The sequence below is a fragment of the Tarenaya hassleriana genome, unplaced genomic scaffold (genome assembly GCF_000463585.1).
Source record: "Tarenaya hassleriana unplaced genomic scaffold, ASM46358v1 Cleome28, whole genome shotgun sequence".
Lineage (NCBI taxonomy): Eukaryota > Viridiplantae > Streptophyta > Magnoliopsida > Brassicales > Cleomaceae > Tarenaya > Tarenaya hassleriana.
In genome coordinates this window covers 1,343,812-1,370,678 of record NW_010966021.1, presented here as the reverse complement: position 1 = coordinate 1,370,678, position 26,867 = coordinate 1,343,812, and the positions used below count along the sequence as shown (strand labels likewise).

The following is a 26,867-nucleotide window of genomic DNA, read 5'->3' as shown; positions in this document are numbered from 1 at the left end:
GTGTGGATAATAGTGCTGATTAGATATATATATATATTAACTCAAGTCGTGATATATTAAATAAATAAAATTTATATGAAAATATCTTGAAATATAATTATATTTAAAGATAAAAAGTGGTGATATATTGTTATCTGATATTTTGGTCAATGTTAGTCGTCTCACATTTCTTTTCAAAAAACGACAAACAATAATACTTTCGTCAAACAAGTATGTTTGTGTTGACTTTGACTCTTTTTGTTTTCCAAATAATTAGGAAACTGTATAAAGTTTTTTTTTTTCTTCAAATTCCACCAACGCTCGAATAAATATAGATCGTATATTATATCATTTTCATGTAAGTCATAATATATATTTTTTGTTAATAACAAACTTTGATTATACTTCTTTTAATGTAGAATACTAAAATTTTGCCATGTATTTTGTTTAATTTTTTCACCAAAATTCATAGATTCTCATCTAATTTCCATATAACTTCGCTATGAATGATTCTATAATATTGGTTTTATTTATTTATTTGACCATCTATATAATTTTTTAGATTGGAATATCCATTTTTTTTTCTCCATATAAAAAGGTGTCTACAATATTTTAAAACTTAATTATAAAACGCCTCCCATATAGAAAGTCAAACTCGCTTTGAAGCCTCCCAAGTGCCACGATCACTAGCAGATTTTGCCGTCCAAGAGATGTTAAGGTTACGGCCTGTCATTTGTAGCTCGTCACCAACCAACCATCACAAACAATCCAAGCCGTTCATCTGTTTTTGGCCCAGAATATGCCACGTTCCGTGATCCTAGCACAGGAAGTAGCGTGCACTTGGTTGCAGTGGATCCGGAAGATCGAAAGATTCTAGAAACAGGAGAAAAAAAAAAATCAAAGTCTTAAAAAACTGCCACGCGTTGTTGTGGGCCACACTTTCCAAATCACCTAATGGTCTTTTAAAGCGTATTGACATTTTGATCGTTGTAGAAATAAATAAAATAACTTAAATAAGCTCATGAAACCGGCCCGAAATTTATAATTTTTATATTCATTTACTATTAATTTATTCCATCTCAAAAACCTAACTTTATAAAAGAAACAAATATAACTTAACAAAAAAATTTAAAAAAAATTATGAAATCAGATTTTAATACGTTGTACAACAAATTAGCTTGTATTTGAAGTTATTTTAGATGTATAATTTCTTTGAAACTTTGATGTATATAAAAAGTCCAAAAACTTTAAATAAGTTTTGAAGACGTGGCAACAATTATATCGAAAAATCCAACTACTCAACTATATTAATTTATACTTTCGTGGTGTAGAATTTCTCAATATTAAACATATTTAAAAGTGATTAGTTAATTTAATTAATGACTATATAAATGATGGCAACAAAAGATAAACCAAAGTTATTATATAAAACTAAATTGTTTTCGTGGTATCAAATTCGAATTCTTATATAATCGAAGAAAACTATGTGAAATGGTTTTTGTATTTCTTGTTTTAATTTGGTTTTATTTTCACAAAAACCAAAAACAAATGTGAAAACTTTCCTTTTCAAAATCAAAAAAGATAACTGATTGAAAACTTTCCTTTTCATCCTTTATGTGCTTCAAAATAAATTGAAAACTATAATAGAAAAACAATGCATTTGATTTTTTGTTTTAGAATTAAAATTAAGCAAAAGATATTTTGTATTGTAGATTGGTTCCCGTTCAATTAATTTTATTTTAAAACAACATAATTTTATTTTTACTTAAATTTTGTTTATTTTATATTGATTTTAAAATTTAATCAGTTTAATTTTAAAAATATAACCAAGTTTTAATTAAATTAAATTTGAATATAAAAATATATTATTTAATTCCAATTTTATTTCAAAGTTTAAAATAGCCTTATAAATAAGTTTTTCTACAGTTATAATTAAATTAAAATTCTATAATTGGGAGAGGAACAGATCAAATACAAATATCCGTTAATATTTGTGTGAATAATATATTAAATAAAGATATCTAATGTGACATATTAACAACTAGTGAATACCAATTAACAAATTTCTATTTCCACAAGCAATTTTTTTTTTCTCAAAGTTTTTAAAACGGGTTAGGTATAGAATTAGTCCTCTCCTCTGTATCGTCAAGTGAACAGGACAGGCAATGAAATCTCACGCCACTGAAAAAAAAAACATTACAAAAAAAAAATATATTGTTCTCTTTTTTTTGCTTCTAAAATCTTTATATTTTGTCATTTTTTTTCCAGTAATGTTTTAAATAATTAATTTTAATTTGTCAGTTTCAGATGAGAGAGTTCCTGTAATCCACCGGTCATTCTTTTATATATCTATATCTGTGTATATATATTTGCCGTCGTTGAAGATCACAACCATCAGCTTCTTCATGTGACGCAGTTGATCCCTCTGATTCTCTCTTCTCCCTCTCTCACCGATCACGGAGTTCATGTCGCCGAGCAAGTTCAATTCCAGTGTATTTCTCTCTCTCCCTTCGCTTTTTGATTCCATACATGGTTCTGTTATTGATTAGTGTCTGACCGTGATTTCATGTATTGTTGCTCCTTCCCCAGATTTGAATTCGCTTATTTTGTCTTCAATTTCGTGTTTTTTTTGCGATTTGGCGAGTTGGGTTTCCTCCTCCTCCTTCGATTGAAACGTTTCGTGATTGGTTATGGAGTTTTTTGTTTTTGAAATCGACTCCAATGCGTCTTGAGAGCTTGGAATTGAGAATGTGAAAACCCAAGTAAGGTGATCGGTGATCTCAATTTAGCTGGAAATCTTGTTGGTAGTGATGAAGTTCCACTTATCTGGGTTACGTTTCGGGCTATCGATCAATCTCTTACGATCTTCTGTTCTGTTCGCTCCACTGTGTTTGTCTGAATCAGAAAGTCTCTGATGTCGGGTTTTCATGTCAGGATTCCTTTGTCAATGGGGATGCAAGCCATTCGTGCTCGAACCTGGAGAATGGTTTCAGCGACTTGTCTCTGCTAACGCATTCCGAGAAGGCAGTGCAAGAGCTTCTTATTCAACAGACTCCTATTCAAGCAACCGACGACCATCTCATCGAATTTTCAGAGGCTTTGAGAAGTAAGCTTGCATTTTGTAAAACGAAGTTGAATGCTTTCATTGGTTTTCTTCTTTGCATTTTTTGCATGGGTTTTCTTCTATGTAGTTGGGCTAAGTCTTGATTTCTACTGTCCTTTTAGCTGTTGCTAAGACACTGAGGCGTGCTGCTGAAGGAAAGGCTTTAGCACAAGCCGAGGCTGCTGAATGGAAGCGGCGATATGAGTTGGAGAAGTCGAGGAATCAAGAACCTCAGCAGAAAGGTTCTCTATTAACTTAAATTTATCAGTTTATTTTCTGTAGAAAAACCCTTTAGGTGTGTCTATGCGCTCTTGTGTGCTTGCTAAAACTATCCATCTCTGCAGGCTCTTATTTTCCTGCTTCTCTGTCTTTATCATATGATGGCTTCCTTCTGGAAGCATCAGAAGCAAATGTCACCAGATTTCTTATGTTTTGTTGTGTTGCAGCTTGTGTTACATGAACCAGTTGCAACATCTTCTCAGTTTCTTTGAATTTGTTACCTAAATTGAGCCGTTGAAATCTTTTGCTACTTGTCCTTTCAAATGCTTCTCTGAAATGGGTTACTAATCTTGCTAAACTTGGATCGTTCATTTAGTGTTGAGCCAGAAATTAACTGACCCATACTTGCTAACATAAGGTTATCAGCTAATCCACTTCCCAGGGGAATGGATTATGTCAAATGCTTCAGGTTGAATGGAACGAAATCCTTTTCTTTTCGTTCTTTTTTTTTTTGTATCCCAGAGGGAATCGCAAGCATTGTGCTTCTATGTCACATCTAATAGGATGTTTCAAAGGAACCCGTTTGTGGAGCAAGAACATCGAAAGGAGTGTTGTCTTAGATTATGTGGGACTACCTACCTCAGTGATGCCATGAAAAAGTTAGATAGTGATCTGGAAAAGTAATGTGCGAGCAATGGCGTCTCTGCACCACAGAATGAAACACATATTTTGTGCTTTTCCAAAATCTACGGCCGGAGTTTAGTGGTCTATATGTATAGGTGTGAAGGGTATTCCTTAGGAGGATATTTACGGTGTCTGTAGGTGAAGGTGCAAGAGTATCTCGTTCCTTGTTCTTCCCTCTAGAGTGTTTGAGGTGGGTGTGTGGGATTCTCAACGACTGGAGAGAGGATTTACTGTGGAAGAGACAATGTAGCTCTGATCTTGTTAAAGGTGATTATCCATGGCACATGAACCAGTTCAAATGGAAGTTTCTGTCAGAGTACATAACTCTGACCGAGAAGCTAACATTTCAAGTGGTCTCTTCCGCACGGTGCATCTTTCATGTTCTTGCATCTTCTTATGGCTAATATCCCTCTCTATATATATATTCAAGTAATGGAGATTGATATGTTTATACTGTGCTGGTATCTTCTTTGTAATGAACTGTGCTACTTGATCACAGATGCATTTGAATAAGAAAAACTTTGGTTGCTTGTATCACAGAACAGTCAAATGGAGCGTATGCTGATGGGTTTAGCTATGGGAAGACAGGGTACCCGGCCAAGCACCCGGAGCTGCATAATCAAGAAATCGAGAATTCGGTAAGATGTTGTATGGAGCACGGGATTTGCTCTCATGAGGTTCTCCAAGATGGTGGATCTGTCTGCCCTAATGGAAGCCGCAACAAACTAACGAGGAAGGTAATTTCTAGTTTAGTATTTTTGGGCATCCATCTATCGCAACATAGCAAATTATCATGACCTGTATCCTCCTTCCTTGTACTGTCACAGCTGGTGGATGGTAGTGAATAATTTCGGTTAGATTATTGTCGGGAAACGGTGAAAATTTATTCCTTCACCTCTCCTTTTTGCATGGGTTGTGTTACATTTTGAAACTGTTGCTACATGGCCACAGGCATCATTTAAACTGTCTTGGGGATGCAAGGGACAGACAAATGATCAGCACAAGCATGACATTGTTTCTTTCGAGAGAGGGAATATCACTACGGCAGAACGCAGCAGTAAACAGGTACGGGTTTTAACATTTCTTCTCTCATGTTTCTTCTAATCTCTAAAGTTGTGTAGCAGTTTTTTTCTGGACTAATTTTCGGTTCTAATTTCAGATTTCGTTGACATGGGAATCTGGCCCACAAACTGTGATTATTTTCACTAAGCCTAATTCAATTTCAGTCCGAATTCTTTGCGCACAAATGATCAGGTGTGTGTGTGTATATACGTACGTATTAATGCATCTTTTCTGAACTGTCTTGTGACAGTGGCTACGGTCTCGTTATATTGATAAGCCACTATTGTTTGATCTTTCCGACTTGAATAGTTTTGTGTCTGAACCATACATGTTGCTAAAGTTCTGTCTGAATTCTTCTTTCTTGTCTTTTAAGTTCTTCACTTTATATACCGAGTTCTTGCTTCAGATGAAGTAATTCAGAATTTTTTCTGTACCCAGATGGTTGAAAGAGCATAAAGGATTACAAATTTACGTGGAACCGCGTATCAGGAAAGAACTTTTATCGGAATCCAACTCCTTCAACTTCGTTAAAACTTGGGAAGATGGTAAGCAATAAGTCCCGGTTTGGTTTCCTAATAGCAATTGATACCCTCTTCACGCGAGTTTCACGACAGGTTTTAGATCTGATTCTTCATCCTTTTTTCGATTCCATCACTCGTTATGCAGACAAGGAGATTTCACTTCTACACACAAAGGTCGACCTTGTCATAACCCTCGGTGGTGATGGTACCGTGCTCTGGGTAATACGCCTATTTCGATCTTCGGAAACCCTCAGCTGTGTAGTTCGGATATATCTCATCTAATTAACATTCAGTCCGTACCATTTCATTTCGATATTACATACTTATAGACCTTCTAATTGAGGTAAAATGGTGGAATATTGTCATCGGTTACAGGCAGCATCGATGTTCAAGGGACCCGTGCCTCCGATTGTTCCATTCGCTATGGGATCTCTAGGGTTTATGACCCCATTTCGTATCCTTCTTACATTGTCTCGAAAATGATAACATTGTTAGAACGACGTCTTTCGCGTTATAATCATCAATGCATCATCGATCTCTGTTCCCGGGATTGTTGTTTTTAACTTTGAGATGCAGACAGCGAACATTACCGAGAATGCCTTGAAGCGGTTCTGAGGGGTCCTATCAGTATAACGTTGCGACACCGCCTGCAGTGCCATATCGTCAGAGATAAAGCCAGGCATGAGTACGAGACCGAAGAGCAAATGCTCGTACTGAACGAGGTTACGATAGACCGAGGGATATCTTCCTACCTCACGAACCTCGAATGCTATTGCGACAACTCTTTTGTGACGTGTGTGCAAGGCGACGGGCTAATATTATCAACGACTTCTGGTAGCACTGCTTATTCACTCGCGGCCGGAGGCTCAATGGTCCATCCCCAGGTATGCTCTCTTCTATGATCTTCATTTTAACAAAGGAATCGTGTATATTTTCGTGAAAATCCCATAAGAAAACACTGAACTTTCAAAAATGTGACGTAAAAAAGTAAATTTGAACATAGTCAACAGGTTGATTTGGAAGCGAATTTACAAATTCATGATATTTTTGTGGAACTTATGCAAAACGTCTAAAAAACTTAAATTCCGGACCCTAACTCGGGTATTTCCCGATGCATCTGCAGGTTCCAGGCATCTTGTTCACGCCGATATGCCCGCATTCTCTGTCATTCAGGCCGCTGATATTACCCGAGCACGTGACGCTGAGAGTGCAAGTGCCTTTCAACAGCAGAAGCTCGGCTTGGGTATCGTTTGACGGGAAAGACCGGAAGCAGCTCGAGCCGGGGGATGCCCTTGTGTGCAGTATGGCCCCGTGGCCTGTCCCGACGGCTTGTCAGGTCGACTCTACAAACGATTTCCTACGTAGCATCCACGACGGCCTCCATTGGAACCTTAGGAAGACTCAGTCTTTCGATGGCCCTCGAGACACTTAGAACCTTTTTCTCTTGGCTTCTCTTTCTTTTAACCAGAATATAGTCGCAATATACATAAATCTTTATATGCATATATGTTGATGATGATGATGAAGAAAATATATCACGAAATGTCATAATGGCAGTTTATGTATTCTGTTACAAGACAGCTCTTGGTGAACTAAGAACGGTTTCTGATATCTCGAAGGGGCATTCTTGAACGTGAAGAAGTCTCTGTTCTTGTTCTTCTTCTTCCTCCTCCGTCTCCTCCTGCTCTATGAATCGATTCGTATTTGGACCGATTATCGTCGTAGTCGGTATGTCGGTTTTCCTTCAATCGACAAATCAAAACCCTCTTCTCTGTTTCAGACGGCAATCTATCGATCTCTATTCCTGAGGTGCTGTGATCTCTCCTCGTTCTTTCGAGCTCACCACGTAAAGATCGAACCTCTTCTTCGAGACATTTCGCCTTTGCCTCGGAACAGGTCGCCCTTTTCCTCCATTCTTGAGCCTGAAAACGTTCCGAAATGTTACATAGTTTTGAAAGCAAATGTATGTAAGCCTGGGATTGGGATAAAAGCATCGAGGATACTAACCGTGGAACGTAGTTTTTGAATCTGAGAGTCGGAAACGAGGGCACGATCTTGCCAGAAATCTCGAGAAGCCTGAAGTTCGTCCATCATTTCTCGCACTTGTCCTAACATCTCTTGCATCTGAGACCATTGCTCTGCCTCGGCCCTTATTTCCTCCGCGATCCTCCTCACGATTGCTTGGCAATGTCTCGAACATCCTTTATTATCTCCCTCCTGTCACCATTCATTCATGAACATTAACTCTTAAAACCTTTTCTAGATCATGTTTTGGTTAACAGTCATGATTCATGTTTCAAGAATCAGAACTTGTCGGAATCAAGAGAATGGAGCCAATATATCACACTCAAGAAAGCAAAGAGAGAGAGAGAGAGAGAGAGAGAGAGAGAAAGAGAGAGAGAGGGAAGCTAACATTGACGTTAATGGTTGGAAGAAAATGGTGGTCAACTGGAGGAGTGGGATGAACAGAGAAGCTCGCTTCTGCCATTTCCCGAATCTCTTTTACGCACATCTCTTCCGAAACCTCGTCGAGTTTCTCCAGTCTTCTCCTCAAAACAGAAGCTTGTTCATCGAAATTATGTCTGCAGGCTCTACCCTCCATCGTCTCCTTAATCTTTGGGGGTTTCGATAACTCGTGCAGTTTCCCAACTAGGTAGTTTATCTCCTGCTCCAGAACCTTGTTCGCATTCTTCCCTTCTGAAATTTCCTGCTTTCCCTATCATTAGAACCCAACAAAACAGATTTAGAAAGCCATCAACTTCACTTTTTCTTCCCTTTTCTTGCAAAGTTTCAGTTTTCTCGAGAAACAAACAGACCCCGGCACGGATTGAAAGAGAAAGAAAAGGATAAACTTTTCAAAGTTGGTCCTGAAGATGCTCCTGAAAGTAAACCATAAAGACAGAGAAAGAACACAGTTCCACCCATCTGAACTCCCTTTCTTCAAATTTTCTTGGGAAACAAACAGACCCGACCCGAGCATGGATTGAAAGAAAACGAAAAGAAACAACTTTATAAAGTGGATCCTGAAGATTCTTTTGAGCCTGAAGGTGAACCATAAAGCCAAAGGATACCCAGCTCGACCCAATTGAATTCCGTTTCTTTCTTCAGATTTTCTCGGGAAACAAACACAGAAAACAAAAGGAATACTTACGAAGAGAAGACTATGAACAGCCCATCTCAGCGTCTTCTCCATCTTCTCCCTCCTCCTCTCCATCTTCTTCACCGCAATCTCCTTCTCCATCCTCAGCAAATTACACTCTGCTCTCAACATCTCCGCCTGAAACCTCCACTTAGCCGCCTCCGCCTCCGCCGCTGGAAACCCACCACCCCTTGCCCTCCCCTCCGGCGCATCATTCACCACAACGATCGCCGGCGGAGGTCTCCTGCGATCAAACGACCTCTCCTGCTCGAACAGAACCTCCAGTCTCTGTCGCTCATCCTTCTGAGACGAGGGTAACGGCGTCTTCGTCTTTGGAGAATTTTGACGAACAGTAAACCGACGTGGAAGATGAAGGATCCTCGGCGTCGACGGCACTGCTTGCCATTTCAGCTTCCTCGTCGCCGTCGTGTGGATTCTCTCCATTGAAACCGAAGAATTTAAAAGCGGAAGCTTCTGCTCGGAATCGCTCTTGTCTTTGTCGCTTCTGGCGATTGTCGGAGGAAAAAAAAAACAGAGAGTTGGTTCTTTTTGGGTTTTTGATGGAAGGATTTTGAAAATAATTCCAAGTTACCGTTGAAACGAGAATTTTTTCGGAGACAGAGCAAAGAGACAACCTTGGAGACTTCGAGCGCCTCATCACACATCGTCCGTGTCATCTGTTTTATTTATTATTTTTAAAATTCGAATTTTTTTTTATGGATAATTCGATATTCCATTCCATATAAATTCGGTTGGAGTCTACTTGGATTATAAGAAACCGATTAATATTAAAATTTGCATTATTTTTGTTCTTAATTTACGAAGTAAATATACACACGAAAATCATATCTTTATTTATTGGGCAATACACAAGTACTCAAGTATTCTAAAAACCAAAAACCTCGAAAGATTCATCATGGATATATATTATTATTATCTAGAGAGAGTGTAGGTCAAAATAATAAATTATTATTTTGAGCTAATTGTATAGGGGAGCAAAAATTATAGAATAAAGAGGGTGTTTATTCATATTAAATTAAATTCGCCGAAAAAAAAAGTCCAATCATATATCGTCGTGATATTTATAATTGTACTTGTACATGCATGATCGTTACACGTGAAATCATTGAAATTAATTAAGAATGCTAATTATGCTTGTGAAAAAAAAGCGATATAATTAAAATAAAATAAAAAAAAATTGAGCCTGATTTTACGATCATTAGGGTTTGCTTTTAGAGTTGCGACCTGCGGCTCAAAGTAAACTTCTGCACCAATCGATACATAGAAAGAGAAGCCTCGTGAAGGGGAGCCATTTTTTTTTTCAAATTCATTTCGTGATTAATTCGCCCTTCAATTTCATTATTTTACCATTTTGCCCTATAAACTTTCTATAAAAAAAAAAAGAGGAAAAGATATAAAAAAACATTCAATAAAAAATGGTAAGATTGAAATTTCATAAAATTTCATCTTTATAAACATCTATAATTTTTTATTATTTTTCTTGCTTTCAGTTCAATTAAAAATATATTTATGATATTGATTTATCATTATAAAAGCATTTTTTAATTAGATTTGAAATAGATAGATTATTCAATGTAATAATAGTCTTCTAGCGTATACTCATAAAAGATTATGATTTATCCAGTTTTATAAATAATTGAAATTTTAATTTGTTAAAAGAAAAAACGTTCGAGAGTATTCAATTAAAAATATATTTCTGCAACACCGCTCTCTTTTTGTGGAGAGTATTCTTAATAATTTAGTAAAAGTAGAATTAATTAAAACATAATTAACATGAACAATTGGGCATAACTTAGTTTCTCATGAAATATAGCAATTGAATCTAAATTATAATTTATGGGATCTGTTTATTAACTAAAACAAGTGGAATTTATTATTTTATTTACACAAAAAGTTATTGGGTGCGAGACAGGACATGGAATTTTCTACTTCCCGACTTCACAAGCGCAAAGACCACCGGTTCTTGTAGGAGGTGATAGAAAATGACACGTGGCGGCAACCCATTTGTCCTAAAATCGTGTGTGGATAAGGAAATGGATCATAGCCCTAAAAAGTCCAACCTGTTTTCGCATTCCCACAAATTAATCTCTTAAAGAAACAACACAATCACCAACGAGAGAGAGAGAGATCTCAGACGTGGAACGCAAGCAACAATGGCGTCGATGACGATGACTACCGCCTCATGCCTTCCCTCCGTAGCCGTGAAGCCACCGTCCGCCATCTCCGGACGTCGCAGATTCACGGTGGTGAGAGCCTCAACGGCCGGCGAAAACACGACCGCTGGATTCACGACGGCGAAGCAAGAACAGAGCAAGACGATGAGGAGGGACATCGTGTTCGGGGCGGCTGCTGCTGCTGCGGCGACCATGGCCAAGGCGGCCATGGCGGAGAACGGTGAGCCGAAGCGAGGAACAGAAGAAGCCAAGAAGAAGTATTCACCTATCTGTGTCACCATGCCCACTGCAAGAATCTGCCATAAGTGAGAGCTTTGTGGTTCGTACACAGCTTAAGTTGTTAGCCATTTTTATGTCTCTCCCTGTTCTCGGAGTTTCAGTTCGGTCTCTGTCCTTTGTTCTGTAATGATATAATCGATCAATTCACCAAACCCTCTTCTCTCTATTCATCGTACTCTCCCTATAAACTTCTATCCCATGATTGGATGAAACTTTCATCTAATTAGGCCTGAAAACTAATTGTATATCCGAAATTTTCAAGGTGTAATTTCATCTCACTTGAAGTTTTCAATAATTTATGGCTATGATGACATATCCAGGTGTTTCGTGATCTTCCATTGACAACAATGTATACAGAGTTTCAGACATGAACAAGCTAACAAGATGAACAAAAAGATACGGTTTTTTCCTCTGTGACCAAACATGGGAAAGAGGTAACTCTTTCTCGTAACTCAGCCGGAAAAAATTCTAATTCCGGTGGTGATGAAACATCATCATCGTACCTGTTCTGTGACGAGAGTCCTGAAAACTAAATGTTGATCCTCCGACCCGCGTTTTTACTCGATACCATCCATCCATCGGCTTTGTTCATCCGATACATGAAGTAATGGCAAAGCCAAAGTTTCCCGACCCGACGGACTGTTAGAGTCCCACATCGGAAATAGGTGGGAACAATTGAGTCAATATAATACCTTAGGGTGAGTTCTACCCATGGGCTTTGAGACTTTGTTGGGTCCATTATTAATGAGTGAGTGCTATCAATTGGTATCAGAGCCAACCGATCCTCGGACATGCAGACGACGCGGCGGGAGAGAAACGGTCGGGAGAAGAGCACAAAAGTGCGTAGCCGCTAGCGCCATGGTCGTCGCTGTCTAAAGGGGTGGTATTGTTAGAGTCCCACATCGAAAATATGTGGGAACAATTGAGTCAATATAATACCATGGGTACCCTCCCCCAATAAGCTAGCTTTTGGTATCAGGTTTGTTAGAATATTAATTGGAAATAGATAGAAAATACCGATTGTATTCCCAAACAGAGAGAAATACAACCTTTAACCAAGAGGCATACCCTCTCTTCCCATACAAAAGATTCAAGTTCTCAGATACCCTCTTCTCAAATGAAAAACGTAAATATATAAGGGCTCACCCAGCTAACAGAATTGCTGAGGTGACACCTGCAACAACCTAAAAGCATGCACGCACATAACATAACGTCCTCTGCATTTATTCTCTGCAAGGAATGTTCCTCTACTGCTGCTCCTTTGCTGCTCCGAGCTCCTTTTCTAATATCGAATCAGGCCCCACCATCTCTCCTTCATTGTTTCTTTCACCTCTGCTTCCTTCTTCTTCCTTGTATAACCCGGAAAAGCCTTATCACAGACCTTCTACTGCTCCATCCGGCCAGTTTCATCGTCTTCTTCATCCACTTCTTGTTCTACGCCTTTCACCTGCGTTTGGACAATGCTTCTCGAGTTCTTACACCAAACAAAATCATCGATATGTAATAAAGATATCACTTTTACCTCGGATACGTAATGCATCAACATATTCTCGATTCCTGATTTCAGAGTAACAGATGAACTTGGACAACCGCTACAAGCTCCTTGCATCCGGAGTTTAACTATACCAGTTCCCCTGATCCAAACACCGAAGACCGAATCACTTTTAATAGTTAAAAAAACAAGTGAATTTCTTGATGGGCATTGCCAGAAGAACCCAAAGAAGTGAAACTTACGGATCAAATCCACGATACTCGATGTCTCCACCATCGTCTTGGACAGCTGGTCGAATCCGGGTCTCTAACAGTTCCTTGATCATTGCTACAGTCTCTGAATCATCCTGAATTCAAAACATTAGGTTTTTGTACAAGGAGGCAGGATATCTAACTGAATCACAGGAAACAGATGTCCACCAAAGCTCAACTTGATATTCATTGTCAGGTTCGATGATGCTTTCCTCACAGAACTCGGAACATGATAATCTAAGTTTCTCGTTGCTGTAACTGGAATATGAATTCATAGACAGACTGAATCTAGTGGTCTAGGAAAGTAGACCACAACCTGAAAGAAACTCTTAGGAGCAAAACCCTTGTGGAAACTAACTTTTGGACAAAAGTAAAAATGATAAGAAGCTGTAAAGAGTTGTAATATTGCATGATTTACCTCGTGAATGGCGGTATCCTTTGCTGTGACAGCTTCCGCATCGAGAAACAAAGGCTGGCCTGAAGAGTAGAAATCCATTATCGCCGCAAAAATTTCAGGCTTGAGGGCATCCCACGATAAATCGTCCGACTTTGTTACAGTGACAAAATCTGACCCAAAGAAAACTCGAACTACACCTGAACCGAAAGAAAAATAGCTCAGTTTTCGAAGAAGTGAATGAAATTCAAGATCAGAGTACCAGCAAAAATGGGAAACCATGAACAGGTGCAATTCAATTGTTAGTGAAACCTAAAACGACGGTTATAAAAAATGAGGGAAAAATATGTTGTCTAAGTAGAGATAAAAGATCACTGCTATGTTCTGTTGAGGTCAAATGTACATATAAGGCTGACTATTATTCTTCTCGTGTCTCTTTAATCTGCAATGTAATATGACTCCCACATAATTTAACCAATAAAAAGGAATTCAATGCAAACGGTTTTCAGACGATGACCTATGAAAAAGGAACAAACATATGTCAGATATTCATGACGGGAACAACAGTAACAGATAACTGACAAGGTATATGCATAAGTAGCTCTGAAGAATCATGCTTTGTCCTGCAGAATTTAAGATTGTCAAGATGCCAATTCCCTCTATAATGCACCACGAATATTATTTTCGCTTTAGTTACACTGTGCATTAACAGAAAACATTATACAGATTCCACTATTTTCATGTTAAAAAATAAAAATGATTTGTTTCCTTTAAGTCATGGCAGGAGAATGCATTCAACAAAAGAAACTATCATCACCGTCTCGATAGACCTCATCGCATAAGAACAAATGGGGCAAGGAAGTATACCATCAGTTGCAAAAATGGCTTTAGCCAAAGGAGAACCCATAGCTGAACGAGCATTAGGGAAATCTGCGCTTCCGACCTCCATGACCGGTTTACCAGGATGAAACATTAGAGAAGAAGGATTGGGTGTTGATTGTGTTTGGATAAACATCGTTCTCCTCTGCCCTGCTGAAACAACCACCAACTCAGTTAACCAGATCCTAGAGCTGTGGTGGCTTTGGTATCCAATTTTCTAATAGGAACATGACCAATTCCAGAATTCAAATAGCTATAAAACAGAAATTATAAAAGAAAAAGCACATCAAATGACACATTGGAGCAACTCATTTGTAATATATATAAAAAAGGAATCAAATTTCCAATCTTCTAATTGTGTCTCTCTCTTAAAGCAGTGGATATTGACGACAAATGCAAAGTTTAAGGATCAGAACAGCCTTACCTCCCAAGCAGGCCCATTTCCCAATAAGGATAGGAGATCTTGATCTTGAAGATGTAGGAGTATTTGTCGGCAAATGGGCTGCTGCCGAGATGAAAAGCAGTCGCTGAGATGCCAGTGAAGAAGAAGATGTCGATCTGTAACAAACAATCTCGCCAGCTCCACACCGCGAAACAGAAGTTAGAAGCCTCACAATCCCTTTCATGGCAGACGCTGTAACCTATCTATCTATCAATCTCCTCCCAACAGCAATCTCTCTTACCTTCCTCGCCGTGTATGCCTGTGTTTCAACCATGAAACAGACCACAGTTGAGATTTCTGTAAATGGGTGGTTATGTCTAAGGGTGGGCAATTATTGGATGCTTATGATTTCCCAGATATCCATGTCTAATCTCGAAAAAGAAAGCAACAAAAAAGCAACAAAAAGATCACTACAATACAGAACAAGACTTTGTGCACTCTCTTAAACATAAAACACAGATCTAAAAGAAGTGCCAATGCTACATTCAAAAGCAAACCGTTCAATAGAGAGAAATTGACCATGAAACACCGAACTAACTCTTTCAGAACATATCATTTGATCCTTTCATACGCAAGAAACGACACTGCGATTGATGCCCATCTCGACTTAATTGCAAAGGAATTTCCTATCCACGAAACGGTTTTAAAAACACATCTGGCCTATCTAGTATTCCCATCTGTTAATTCGTCACCAAATCCATAAGAAAAGATATTCACTTGCACAGCTAGAGTGATGGGGGCCAAATCTGTAGAAAACCATAGATATCAAAGCAATTTTTGAAGAATAACTCATATTCCCACTCATACAAACAACTAATGCACAACAAAAGATTTCAGAAATCACCATACACAATCGATATCCATTGGAAATTGCTATAAAACTCGACAAAGCTATCAAACATCTATAAAATTAACATGAATCATGACGTAATCTTCCCAGCTCTTTGAGCTGATGAGGACTTTGTATCAGCCAAAGGGAAACACAGGAAACAACAGCTCTGTTCGGAACAACAAAAACAGTAAACCCACAAGCCTAAACCTCAAAGCTCTGGTTCTAAAATTCGAAAGTTCACAACTTTGTTTCACCAGATATGGCAAGAGAACAGATGAAATTGATTTAGGACAACAAAATGGCGTAAAAAAGGGGCACCATTTCGAAAATATTCACAAGTGGGTAACCAATTTCAGCAATTGGATTTGCTCACTTCACCTTGCCCTAATACCAAAAGCAACATCCAAGGCATAAACCCATGTAATTCATAGACACACGCGGAGAAGAACAAAAAATCTTACCCAGAAATTGACTCGATGATCGGAGAAAGCAAGACACCGCGAAAGCCCGGTGATGGCCCTGGAGAATCCGACAGTGAAACTCTGCCTATGGAGCAAGACGGAAAACCCGGCGAAAAGTTCTTCAACAAAGAAACTGAGTCGAGAACGAGAATTCGGTGTGTGAATCGGTTTCTTTCGCATAAAAAACAGTTTCGTCGTCGTTCGTTTGGTCTCAATCGATTGGTCCTAAAATCGATTGGTTAAACCGGTTCCGGTTTAAACCGGTCAGGTTTTAGGCATCAGAGAATTGATACTGGATAGGAAATGAAAAACTCATCTTCTCCGGTATGAATCGGTTAAATTATTTTAAAATTGACAAAACGGAATCAAACCAAAACCAAACCGGAAAATAAATTGATTAAAGAGGAACTTACAAAAATGACAGTTCTCGGAATTTGGTCATAAAATCTTGCATTTTTTTTGGAAGTTATTATATTTGACATGATTTTATGGTGAGGAACACGTAAATGTTATATTTCTCGAGTGAGGTTTCGTGGGGTGTGAGTGAATTTTCATCGGATTCGAGAGAACTAGAATTACTTTATTTGTTTTCCTTTAAAATATTGATTTATTTCACGATATTCTTGAATATAATCGAGACTAATTTAGTTAAGATTAAAATTAATTTTTACCAAAAAAAAGATTAAAATTAATTATTAAACTAAGAAAGAAAACTTTGATTGAGCAATATCAAGTCCTCATTCCGAGGTGAATTTTAGCTTTTTTTTAATTGTCTCGTTTTGTCTAATACCGGGCCATGCACACGTACGAAATCTTCCGGTGTTTATATAATATATATTATACATCAATCTGTGCGGTAATTGCTCTTAAGAAATTAAATTTCCGTGGTTAGGTTTTGATTATTATTATTATTATTATAGACTTTTTTTAAGTTCTCCAAAATAACCATTTTTTACTTATAAACTCATCTTTTCAGAAGTGTTTTTTTTTATAAAATAATAATAACTAAGTGCAAATAAAATCTGGATGTAGTGTTGAAATAGGAAAATGAATATGTGATTGAAGGAAATATTGATTTTAAGATATGATTAGAAATAATAATGGATATAATATTATATCAAATATTGTGTATCGATTTTATTTATTTCTATTTCTTTTTTATTTCGTCTTATAGTTTTCCTATAAATATTTGAGTCATTTTCATTGTAATTCAACCAGAAGAAAAAGAGATGTAGCAATAAAAGTAATTATGTTCCTTTCTATTGTCTTATTTTATTTCCGTATTTTATTTTTTTACATGGTATCAGAGTCTGGTTCGATCTGCTCTATATCTTTTTTTTTTCAATCTCCTCTTTTTTTTAGTTTTGGATATTCATATATCCAAATGGTTCAAAGAAGAATAAAAACCCAAAATCAAACGAGGTGCTATGACAAAAAGAAGTCTAACATAAAAACTCTAAGATCAAGCGAGGTGCTATGACAAAAAGAGTTAAAGGTAGAACTTCAAAGTCAAGCGAATTGATTTGAAAATGGGTAATACTCTTTAAAAGAACTAAATTTGGTGTTTATGGATTTTTCAAAAGACAATGAAAATATCTATGGGTTTTTATCACATTATCTTTTCAAGATTGATTTTTGCATTTTTTCAAAATCAATCTTGAGGGGGAATGTTGAAATAGGAAAATGAATATGTGATTGAAGGAAATATTGATTTTAAGATATGATTAGAAATAATAATGGACATAATATTATATCAAATATTTATAGTTTTCCTATAAATATTTGAGTCATTTTCATTGTAATTCAACAAGAAGAAGAAGAGATGTAGTAATAAAAGTAATTATGTTCTTTTCTATTGTCTTATTTTATTTCCACATTTTATTTATCTACATGTAGATCGGATAGCCATTGAGATAGATGTAATAATACAAGCAATTAGTATTTTGCATTGATTTTATATTATTATTTTTTTCATTTTTGATTGAGTTTACTTATGAATAAGATCCATTATCTATAAGAGTTGTTACAAAGGTTTTGGATTTTATATAAAATATTTGAATTGCTGTATTACATGGTGGTCATGTAAAGATAAATTATATAAACAATCCCTTGAAATTTTCTGATAAATTATAATTATTAAAATCAATATTGTAACCATTAGTTGGTTTGGATAAATATTTTTATGTGATTGCAAATCCTTTAGTTTTTTTAAACATTATGATACTTTTTAGTAATAAAAAATTATATAATTTTGAATTAATAACGAGATTATATTTGATTTCGTTGGTTTAGAATTTCCGATTTAAATAACTTTTCTAAAACGAATAAATACCTTATTCTCATGGATATGGGCGACTATATACGTCATGATTTGGTCACATTAATTGAAGATATTAAAGCAATAACTGCAAAAAATGATGGAAAATAAAAATTATTAAATGATGAAGAGATTTCATAGCTACCTGCCCCTAAAAAATAAAGATAAACTACATCATACAAAAGAGGACGATGTAATAAAATGATTATAACTCAAATAAAAAAGGAGTTAATTACATATTTATATTAAGCAATAATTTTATGAGAGAGAGAAAAAAAATACAGTAAAGTGAAGTGCTTTGTTTTAATGATATGAGTGAAATGAAAAGCCGCACGAGTCACTTCATTGGATTCCCTTGTGAGTTGTGACACTCTGACATTATTATTTCTTTTTAAGTACAAAAAATAAAATAAACAAAGATTTATTTATTTATATTTGATTTATTTATATTTTACAGTACGAGTGGTTAATGACAGCAAGTTTGAATAAATAAGTATATATTGATAATATCTAGTTATTGACATTTTCGCGAGAGAATGTATAATAGACGGGTGTTATCATATGACCAGAATTATAATATAATCAAATAATGATCATAATGTTAAACAAATTTCTATAGTTACACATTATATATCATATTAATAATTTGATGAAACCATTATAAATTTAATATTATAGTCAATGTGAACACAAATGATCATAATGTTATTTAATGATCTATGATGGTTTATTTTAATTTTCGTGCTTAAAAAATGTATATATAATAAGATTAACGTAACGTAATTTGTTCAAAATTAATACTCTGTGTCCACCACACCCACAACCTAATGCGCCGAAATGTTATCATGAGCCATATGTCCCCCCACACAAAAGGGAATATATATATATATATATATATACATACATGTGTAAGTGTGTGTGGATAATAGTGCTGATTAGCAACGACAAGTTAACTAAACCCTAAAACAAAGTTGATAAAATTAGAAAAAAAAATGGTTATTAAAAATCTTGAGCTTTGACTTTTAAACGCATAACTAATTTGAAAATCGTAATTAAGTTCACATTTTCGCAAATGTGCGTAACATCACTCAGTCTCTCTATTTCACCAAGGCAATATAGAGGATTATATTTAGCTTAATCAAATTAACCGTACTTAAAATCGAAAATTAATTAAGTTAAACTCTAAAACAGCATGGACAAACAAATGACAAAATAATTAAAATCAACCAATTACAAAAGCACCCATATATCTTTCTAATCAAAATCCAATTACATGAAGATTTGGAATCTAAATGAGCAAAAGTCATTAGCAGGATGACATTAAAGATTAAAAAAAAGGAAAACATTAAAATAATACAAAAAGCTTTGTATTTAATTAGGGATAAATTAATTGAAATTATCCCAAAACGAACCCAAATGACAAAAAATAAACCAAAACCATCAAAAATCAAAAGATATAATATATATATATATAATACTTTAAACATTATTTGTATTTCAAACAAACTAAACTCAGATTCATCGAGATTCCAAGCTATAGAAATCAAACTTTGATCACCTGCTTGCGTGTTAACGCCATACCCTAAGAACACCAAAACCCTAATTGACTTGCTCTCCGCAAGCGAAGACGAAGAAGAGCTCTATGTCAGGGGGCGCATAGAAAGCGATAGGTCTCCGTCGCAACGAGCAATTCGGTACGGCCCTTCGCTTCTTCGGCGCCGGCGGACACGTCAGCATCTCCGGTATCCGAAACTTCCGAGCCTTCGGAGTGCGACACCCATCGCCGCCAGGTGACGGCGGAGAGTTATCGTCGGGATTTGTAAATGGGGAAGCAGACGTCGAAGAAAGGCAAGAACTCGTTGCTGTCGAAGAGGCTCGGCATGGAGACGTTTGTTCGAGAGATGCCGTGTTCTTGTGTTGTCGAAGCTGTTTCTTGACGTGGGTTCTTGGTTTTGGTTTCTTTCCCTTGTTTGGTTTTCTTGAAGATGCCATTTTAGAAGAAAAAGAAGAATAGGGTTTTGAAGCTAGGCTAGAGAGAGAGAGAGAGAGAGAGAGAGAGAGAGAGGGAGAGAGAGGACAAATGGGTCTAAATATGGAACGAGGGATAAACCTTAGTGGGAGGACATTAAAGTTCCTAAAACCTGACCGGAAAAATGTTTTTTTTTTCAGAGAGAAGAGAATAAAACTGAAAACCTAGGAGGAAAGATGGATAAACCTTTAGAAAGGAGAAAAAAAAAAGGGCTTTTTTTTTGGAGGATCACATCACAGATTCACAGCATCCAAATCATTCCAAAAATGGGTGATGTTTGGATTTTGTATAACCAGAAAAAAAAAATGAAAAGAAGAAGAAGAGAAGAAAAAGATCACCAGCGAAAATGAAGGCTACTTAGCAATGGAATCTCTAACCATTGATCTGTCAAGACAAAAAGAAATATTTTTTAGGGTTTTTGGAGGTTGAAGAAGAGAGAGAAATAAAAACAGATGAGAGAGAGAGAGAGAGAGAGAGAGAGAGAGAGAGAGAGAGAGATTTGAAGTTGTCATCTGGACGTGGAGAGAGGGCACCATACCCACTACAGGCCCCCCAAAGCAAAAGACAACCGACAAACTAATTGACCCTTTTCTCTTTTCAATTGTTTATTGTTGGTGATGACCATTTTTAATTATAAAAATTATTTTATTTCAAATATGAAAATTCAACATCTTTAATTTTTATGGATGTGATCAGCTTTCAAACCACCCTAATCTTATTCATATTTATATATATCAGTTGTGTTGATGACGTGATAATCTGCAAATAATATCTCATCTTTTAATTTAATCTAATAAAATTATGTAAAACCATTAGCTGTTAAATGTTACCCTTATATGACATATTGCATATGTGAACCTATATGTACGTGTGTATATATGTATATATATGTATGTACAAATATGTCATGTTTATAGTCCATTTTATACTCAATTTAGTTAGTTGACTAACGCCCGTTACAGAAATGGTACCAATGACGATGTTGGTTTTCAATTGTTATGGAATCTGATTTTTGCTACACTCCAAATTATATTTTACTTGGAAAAGTTGTATTTCGAGGGTTTGTTTCGCCCCAAATTATAAGTTTTTGCATACGAGTGAATCGGATTGAAGATTTGAAATTATCATGCAAAAAATCCGTATTTATTTGGATAACATGATACAAAAATTATACTTTATTGTTTATATAAAAAAATAAAAGATAATAATTCATTTAAATATTTACAGCGAATTACTTGTCAACAATGTAACGCCTTAATGATATAAGTCGAAAAAAAAAAATCAGGTATACATGTATGCATAAATATAATACTCTATGATATGTAGATAATCCCAAGATAGAGTATATGTATAATATAAGTAATGCAGACTTTGATGCATTATGAGATCACATGGGTTGACATGCATTGCATGTAAAATATCAACTGCTGGTTTTTCTTGAGATTCTCCAAACATTTTCCTCTGTTTTTATATTGTGCATAAAATAAAAAATACATGGAATTGTATTTAAAAAATGACAAGGAATTTAAAAAAAAGTTAGAAATTATAAATGAAAAAAAATAGGATTCACTGTACATTCACCTGAGTTGCATTGCATCTGGTCCTCATGACTATATACACAACAATACTATATATATATATATGTATATATATTTCTACTCATATGAAATATTGAGTTTTAACTACAAAATCCTGGCGATTTAATCACCGATTTATAAAATTCGATTTTTTTATTTTTATTTTGGTTGTGTGTGAGTTAAAAGGAAAAAAAAAATATAAATTGTTTATTTTTTTATATAGAAGGAAAGATTTTATTAAATGTTAGTGGTACTGTGACCATATCGAAAAAAATCATTTCAAGCACTATTTAACTATGAAATTCCTATAATATAGTGTTTCGATTACGGAAAACGATCATAAGATTCCCTGTTCCGCTTTCACAAAATTATAAATTAAAAAAAAAAACTCAATTTCTTGTCGCCATTTTGATTTCGTTTCCTTTTATTGAAACATTCTTTATTTATTATCGCGTAAATTAATATTTATGCTATTTTAATGATTACGGCGGCCAATTGGGCCGTCAAATCAATTAAATGGGCCTCGTTAACATCTCGAACACAGTTGATATATAAATCAGTAGGATTGGTTAAAATTCTTATAAATAGGGCATTTGGTTCCTCCATTTATACATATCGAGGAACCCAAATGGAGCGGGTGAATAACAGATCACTGCGTTGTCCCCTGACCACACACTCTATTAGAGTCGGTGTCGACTCCTCGGGAGTCAACGAGAGGTGTCCTAACATCGCAGTCAACTCAGCGGCATTGATGCGAGATGAGGTGACAACACGTATGACCGTTAAGATCTTCTTCCTGCTAAGGGCATCGGCCACTACGTTAGCCTTTCTCGGATGGTAGACTATCTCCATATCGTAATCTGCAATCAACTCCAACCATCTCCGCTGTCTCAGATTCAGTTCCTTCTGAGATATCACATAAGTTAAGCTCTTATGATCCGTGTTGAGCTTAACCTTCTCCCCGTACAGATATGATCTCCAGATCTTCAGCACGTGAACTACCGCCGCTAACTCCATATCATGTGCCAGGTAGTTCTCCTCGTGTTTCTTCAGCTGCCTCGACACGTAAGCGATCATGTGTCCCTCATGCATCATCATGCAACTGAATCCATACTTGGACGCGTCAGTGTATACCTCGTATAGCATTCCCGACCGTGGTAATGCCAGGATCGGCACTGATGTCAATCTCCGCTTCAACTCCCCGAAGCTCTCATCGCATTCTGCCGTCCATTCGAACCTGACGTTCTTCCCTGTCAGCTTTGTCAAAGGTCGAACTATCTTGGTGAATCCCTCGACGAATCGTCAGTAATAGCCGGCTAGTCCCAAGAAGCTCCTGACTTCCGTCGCAGAAGTCGGGGACTACCACTCCATGACGACCTCGATCTTGGCCGGATTGACCTGAATGCCCTAGGTCGATACCACGTGTCCCAGAAATCCAATCTCCTGCAACCATAAGCTACACTTACTGAACTTCGCGTACAACCGATTCTCTCTCAGCCTCTACATTATCTTCCGCAGATGCTCCTCATGTGTCTGCGGGTCCGGCGAATAGATGAAGAGGTCGTCGATGAAGATGATGACAAACTCATCTAGGTAGTCCATGAACACGTGGTTCATCTATTGCATAAACACCGCAAACGCATTCGTGAGCCTGAAAGGCATGACCAGAAAATCGAAGTGTCCATATCTCGTACGGAATGTCGTCTTCTTGTTGGGGTTTCTACGGATTCCTAGCATGCGATCTCATCGATCTAGGGTTTGGTTTCTAGGTTTCATGCAGCGGAAGAAAAAGATCTAAACCTAGCCAAACGTCACACAAAACCAATTGTGCAATAATCCGAAAGAACATTTATATCATCGTGAGATTTGAATACTTACCTCGTTCTATCAAGATCTGGAAGTATCAATCGATCTAGGGTCTGTTTTAATCACCAAGAGTTGAAAGTACAACTCCTCTACACGTATCCACACCGGCGGGATGAATTCCAACACTTTGGAACGTATCTGCTAGAATTTGTGAAAAGAAAACGACGTCCTAGACTTGGAATCGATATTCCAGGGTTTAGAACTCAAGAGAAAACTTTTCCAAATCTCTAGAATGTGTCTAGGACGTGTTAGGTTGATTACCTAGGGTTTGTGGCGGCTCCCATAATTAATAGGATTGCCTAAACCCTAAAAACGCGAAAAAGGAAATTTTCCTGAAAGTCGGACCGTCCGGTCTAGGTCTGGACCGGACGGTCTGACCCCTACGTGGAACGGACGGACTGACACGGCTTGACTGTCCGGTCTAGGTCTGGACCGGATGGTCTGGCCATCTAGAACCCTTCCAACTCGTTCCGTCGTTCCTTCTCGCGTCGTTCTCTTCACGTGTGATCCATCCCTAATGGTGTGTGACCCTGTAGGCCCATTCGAAGTGGTAGTGGCTTCGGAAACCCTTTTCCGAACCACAAGTCATGGTTAGCCTCTAGCAAGACGTCATGACCATCCACCTAGAATAGAGTTAGAGGTGATCTAACAAAGCCAACAATAGCTCGAGTTCTGATCCTTTGTTTCACGATGTCATATGTTGAACAAGGGCATGGTATGAGCCACCCTTCAAGTTCAACCGCTTACTCGTCTTGGCAAATCGTCTGATAAAATAGATGTAACTTCATCTATAGCGTGGTCACACGTTTTTCACAGTCCGATTTCCACGAGGGGCCCAACGACATCTCTCCTGCTAAGGAGGTGACAAGTCCCGTATTGCATATCTATACTATCTACATATGATTCGTGAACGTATCTGAGCAACGCCATTATGATCATCCGGTTAAAGACGACGTTTGACGCAGCCAAGACACGCCACTCCTCATATCAGATACTCTAGACATCTCAAGTCTGAGGATCCAAGAACGAACCGTTGTTTGAGATTCAAGTCATGACTCATATCCATATGATAATCTCATGCGGGTCATCCAGTCACTCGTTCCAAACGAGTACTCATGATTGTGATTTGAATCCAATGCATATGATCACCATCATCAATCACACATCATGTTGGTCTTTATTCATCATTGTTCCCACAATGAAAACTGACCAGAGAGTTTAGAATCATCTGCAATGATTCAAGGGTATCTACCGAAATATAACAAACATGCAAATCATATAACGGGAAAAGTAATGCATTCATAAACCAATGAATCAATACATAGTCAAAATGTCATATCACGGATCATCGTAGAGCTTTACAACCAACACTTCTGTACGTCATCCTCCTTGACCCGAATCTGATGATATCCGGATCGTAGATCGATCTTCGAAAACCACTAGGCTCCCAACAACTCATCAATCCTTGGTAACGGGTACCAATTCTTGATAGTCACCTGGTTAAGCCCTCAGTAATCGATGCACAAATGCATACTCCCGTCCTTCGTCTTCATGAAGAGTACCGGTGCTTCCCACGATGAGATGCTAGGGCAGATGAAACCCTGCTCCACCAACTCGTTCAACTTTTTCTTCAGTTCGACCATTTCTATAGGTGCCATCCGATACGGAGCTTTGGAAATCGGCTCGGTACGTGTAACACGTCTATGCTGAAGTCAACCCCCAACTAGGTGGTAACCCCGGAACATCATCGGGAAACACATCAGAAAACTCTCGGGCAACAGGTGTATCCTCCAGTCTCCTCTCTGATTCCTGTGTAGCTGTGATAACTACCAGGAAAGCTTCGTTGCCCTTTCTGATCATCTTCCCGGCTTTCAGTGCCAAGATGATCAGGTCCGCTGCCGGCGTTCCTCTACCTCAGAACTTGAATCCTCCGAATTCGTCTATAAACTAGATTGCTCTCTTGGGACAATCGATGTAGACTTGGTACCTCATCAACTAATCCATGCTCAGAATGATATCGAATCCTCCGATGGGTACCACAATGAGATCTGCGGGTAATAGAAGACCGTAAACCTCGAGGGGTACGCTTCGCAGGATCTCGTGCACTGCTAATATCTCTCCAGTGGGTATGCGCACAATGAAATCATCCATCGATTCGATCTCTCCTATCTCAAGCCTCTTTGCCACTCTCGCACTCAGAAAACTATGCGTTGTCCTAATATCAAACAAGTGTAACAGACAAATCCATAGAGATGTAGAGTACCTGCGATCGTGGCAGCCTCGGCTCCATCAGGGTGAGCCTCCTCCTCCTCCTCCTGGATCTCCTGCTCGGCATCGAGAGCATAAACTCTCGGGGCTGCTCCAGTCCTCGCTGGTGGTCAGCGTGGTCTGCCCGCCTGGCCCGGTGGTCGCGGTGGTCTCGCTGCCAGGGCCGATGGTCCCGTAGCCCTCGTCGGGCATCGCAATGCAATGTGTCCAGACTGGTCGCATCGGTAACATATCAGCGGTCCCCTCGCCGCTGGTGGTGGTGGCGCACGAACAGCGGGCGCCTTGCCCTTGTCGCGTGGGTCGCTGCTCCGGACGTTCTTTCCAGATGAACACGTACCGAAGCACTTCCTGAAGGGGCTCCGCTCACGAGTCTTCCTCTCATTCTTCTCTCGCTCTCTACGCTCCACCTTCTCCAGCTGCGAAATGTACCGACTCAGCGTCGGGTACTCATGGATCTCGATCTTCCACTACAAAAAAACAGCTATATAGCGACGGACAAATCCGTCGCAAATATAAAGGAAATCCGTCGCAATTAAGAATTTGCGACGGAATGTGACAGACTTATTTCCGTCGGTATAACGCTGTCGCAAACGTATAACGGTCGTTAATCCGTCGCACTTTTGCGACGGAAAAAATCTGCGTTTTGCGACGGAAAGTGACGGATAATTCCGTCGCAATTTGCGACGGAATTTTTTCCGTCGCATTCCGTCGCAAATGTTTTAAAAATTTTTAAAAAAAATATATAAAAAAATTATATACTATATATACACATACATATATATATATACACATACACATACATTCATACACATACATTACATACATACAAATATACATACATATACATACATATATATACACATATTTTCATATACACA

General features: G+C 37.7%; 5 protein-coding genes across 8 annotated transcripts; 2 read left to right on the top strand and 3 right to left on the bottom strand.

Moving 5' to 3' along the window:
• The first annotated feature begins 2,293 nt into the window (after nucleotides 1-2,293).
• On the top strand, nucleotides 2,294-7,133 carry LOC104817912 (NAD(H) kinase 1). 3 transcript variants are annotated; one of them, XM_010547292.2, is made up of 12 exons: nucleotides 2,294-2,471; nucleotides 2,914-3,085; nucleotides 3,205-3,324; nucleotides 4,124-4,252; nucleotides 4,526-4,722; nucleotides 4,937-5,050; nucleotides 5,145-5,239; nucleotides 5,486-5,592; nucleotides 5,714-5,787; nucleotides 5,944-6,022; nucleotides 6,145-6,452; nucleotides 6,692-7,133. In XM_010547292.2, the coding sequence occupies exons 1-12, from the start codon at nucleotides 2,445-2,447 to the stop codon at nucleotides 6,998-7,000; spliced, it is 1,731 nt and encodes a 576-aa protein (XP_010545594.1). In that variant the 5' UTR covers nucleotides 2,294-2,444; the 3' UTR covers nucleotides 7,001-7,133. The 3 variants fall into 3 exon arrangements, with proteins under 3 accessions (XP_010545594.1, XP_010545595.1, XP_010545596.1); XM_010547293.2 differs by lacking the exon at nucleotides 4,124-4,252 and having other exon boundaries at nucleotides 2,298-2,471; XM_010547294.1 differs by lacking the exons at nucleotides 2,294-2,471; nucleotides 4,124-4,252 and having other exon boundaries at nucleotides 2,993-3,085; nucleotides 4,531-4,722.
• LOC104817913 (E3 ubiquitin-protein ligase bre-1) lies at nucleotides 7,100-9,365 on the bottom strand. The gene is made up of 4 exons (XM_010547295.2): nucleotides 8,720-9,365; nucleotides 7,982-8,284; nucleotides 7,576-7,785; nucleotides 7,100-7,490 (listed from the first exon to the last, which is right to left on the bottom strand). The coding sequence occupies exons 1-4, from the start codon at nucleotides 9,149-9,151 to the stop codon at nucleotides 7,161-7,163; spliced, it is 1,275 nt and encodes a 424-aa protein (XP_010545597.1). The 5' UTR covers nucleotides 9,152-9,365; the 3' UTR covers nucleotides 7,100-7,160.
• Nucleotides 9,366-10,803: 1,438 nt separating this feature from the next.
• On the top strand, nucleotides 10,804-11,468 carry LOC104817911 (photosystem II 5 kDa protein, chloroplastic-like). Its single transcript, XM_010547291.2, has one exon. The coding sequence runs from the start codon at nucleotides 10,882-10,884 to the stop codon at nucleotides 11,209-11,211; it is 330 nt and encodes a 109-aa protein (XP_010545593.1). The 5' UTR covers nucleotides 10,804-10,881; the 3' UTR covers nucleotides 11,212-11,468.
• Nucleotides 11,469-12,186: 718 nt separating this feature from the next.
• LOC104817910 (nifU-like protein 4, mitochondrial) lies at nucleotides 12,187-16,106 on the bottom strand. 2 transcript variants are annotated; one of them, XM_010547289.2, is made up of 7 exons: nucleotides 15,933-16,106; nucleotides 14,622-14,898; nucleotides 14,186-14,350; nucleotides 13,343-13,518; nucleotides 12,916-13,019; nucleotides 12,704-12,815; nucleotides 12,187-12,628 (listed from the first exon to the last, which is right to left on the bottom strand). In XM_010547289.2, exons 2-7 carry the CDS (start codon nucleotides 14,821-14,823, stop codon nucleotides 12,566-12,568), a joined length of 822 nt encoding a protein of 273 aa, XP_010545591.1. In that variant the 5' UTR covers nucleotides 14,824-14,898; nucleotides 15,933-16,106; the 3' UTR covers nucleotides 12,187-12,565. The 2 variants fall into 2 exon arrangements, with proteins under 2 accessions (XP_010545591.1, XP_010545592.1); XM_010547290.2 differs by having other exon boundaries at nucleotides 14,186-14,347.
• Nucleotides 16,107-19,519: 3,413 nt separating this feature from the next.
• On the bottom strand, nucleotides 19,520-20,738 carry LOC104817909. The gene has a single exon (XM_010547288.2). The coding sequence runs from the start codon at nucleotides 20,239-20,241 to the stop codon at nucleotides 19,849-19,851; it is 393 nt and encodes a 130-aa protein (XP_010545590.1). The 5' UTR covers nucleotides 20,242-20,738; the 3' UTR covers nucleotides 19,520-19,848.
• Between the last annotated feature and the right edge of the window lie 6,129 nt (nucleotides 20,739-26,867).

What these genes read in the sequence shown, in the direction of transcription:
- LOC104817910 (XM_010547289.2), bottom strand. Translation starts at nt 14,823, where the DNA reads ATGAAAGGGATTGTGAGGCTTCTAACTTCTGTTTCGCGGTGTGGAGCT. An exon ending in AGGATACCGCCATTCACGAG is followed by an intron (nt 13,020 to 13,342) that starts GTAAATCATGCA and finishes TTTTGAATTCAG; the next exon opens with GATGATTCAGAGACTGTAGC. An exon ending in TGATGCATTACGTATCCGAG is followed by an intron (nt 12,629 to 12,703) that starts GTAAAAGTGATA and finishes GTCCAAACGCAG; the next exon opens with GTGAAAGGCGTAGAACAAGA.
- LOC104817913 (XM_010547295.2), bottom strand. Translation starts at nt 9,151, where the DNA reads ATGGAGAGAATCCACACGACGGCGACGAGGAAGCTGAAATGGCAAGCA. An exon ending in CTGTTCATAGTCTTCTCTTC is followed by an intron (nt 8,285 to 8,719) that starts GTAAGTATTCCT and finishes TTCTAATGATAG; the next exon opens with GGAAAGCAGGAAATTTCAGA. An exon ending in TTCCAACCATTAACGTCAAT is followed by an intron (nt 7,786 to 7,981) that starts GTTAGCTTCCCT and finishes GAATGGTGACAG; the next exon opens with GAGGGAGATAATAAAGGATG.
- LOC104817912 (XM_010547292.2), top strand. Translation starts at nt 2,445, where the DNA reads ATGTCGCCGAGCAAGTTCAATTCCAGT. An exon ending in CTTTGCGCACAAATGATCAG is followed by an intron (nt 5,240 to 5,485) that starts GTGTGTGTGTGT and finishes TTCTGTACCCAG; the next exon opens with ATGGTTGAAAGAGCATAAAG. An exon ending in AGGGTTTATGACCCCATTTC is followed by an intron (nt 6,023 to 6,144) that starts GTATCCTTCTTA and finishes TTTGAGATGCAG; the next exon opens with ACAGCGAACATTACCGAGAA.
- LOC104817911 (XM_010547291.2), top strand. Translation starts at nt 10,882, where the DNA reads ATGGCGTCGATGACGATGACTACCGCCTCATGCCTTCCCTCCGTAGCC.
- LOC104817909 (XM_010547288.2), bottom strand. Translation starts at nt 20,241, where the DNA reads ATGGCATCTTCAAGAAAACCAAACAAGGGAAAGAAACCAAAACCAAGA.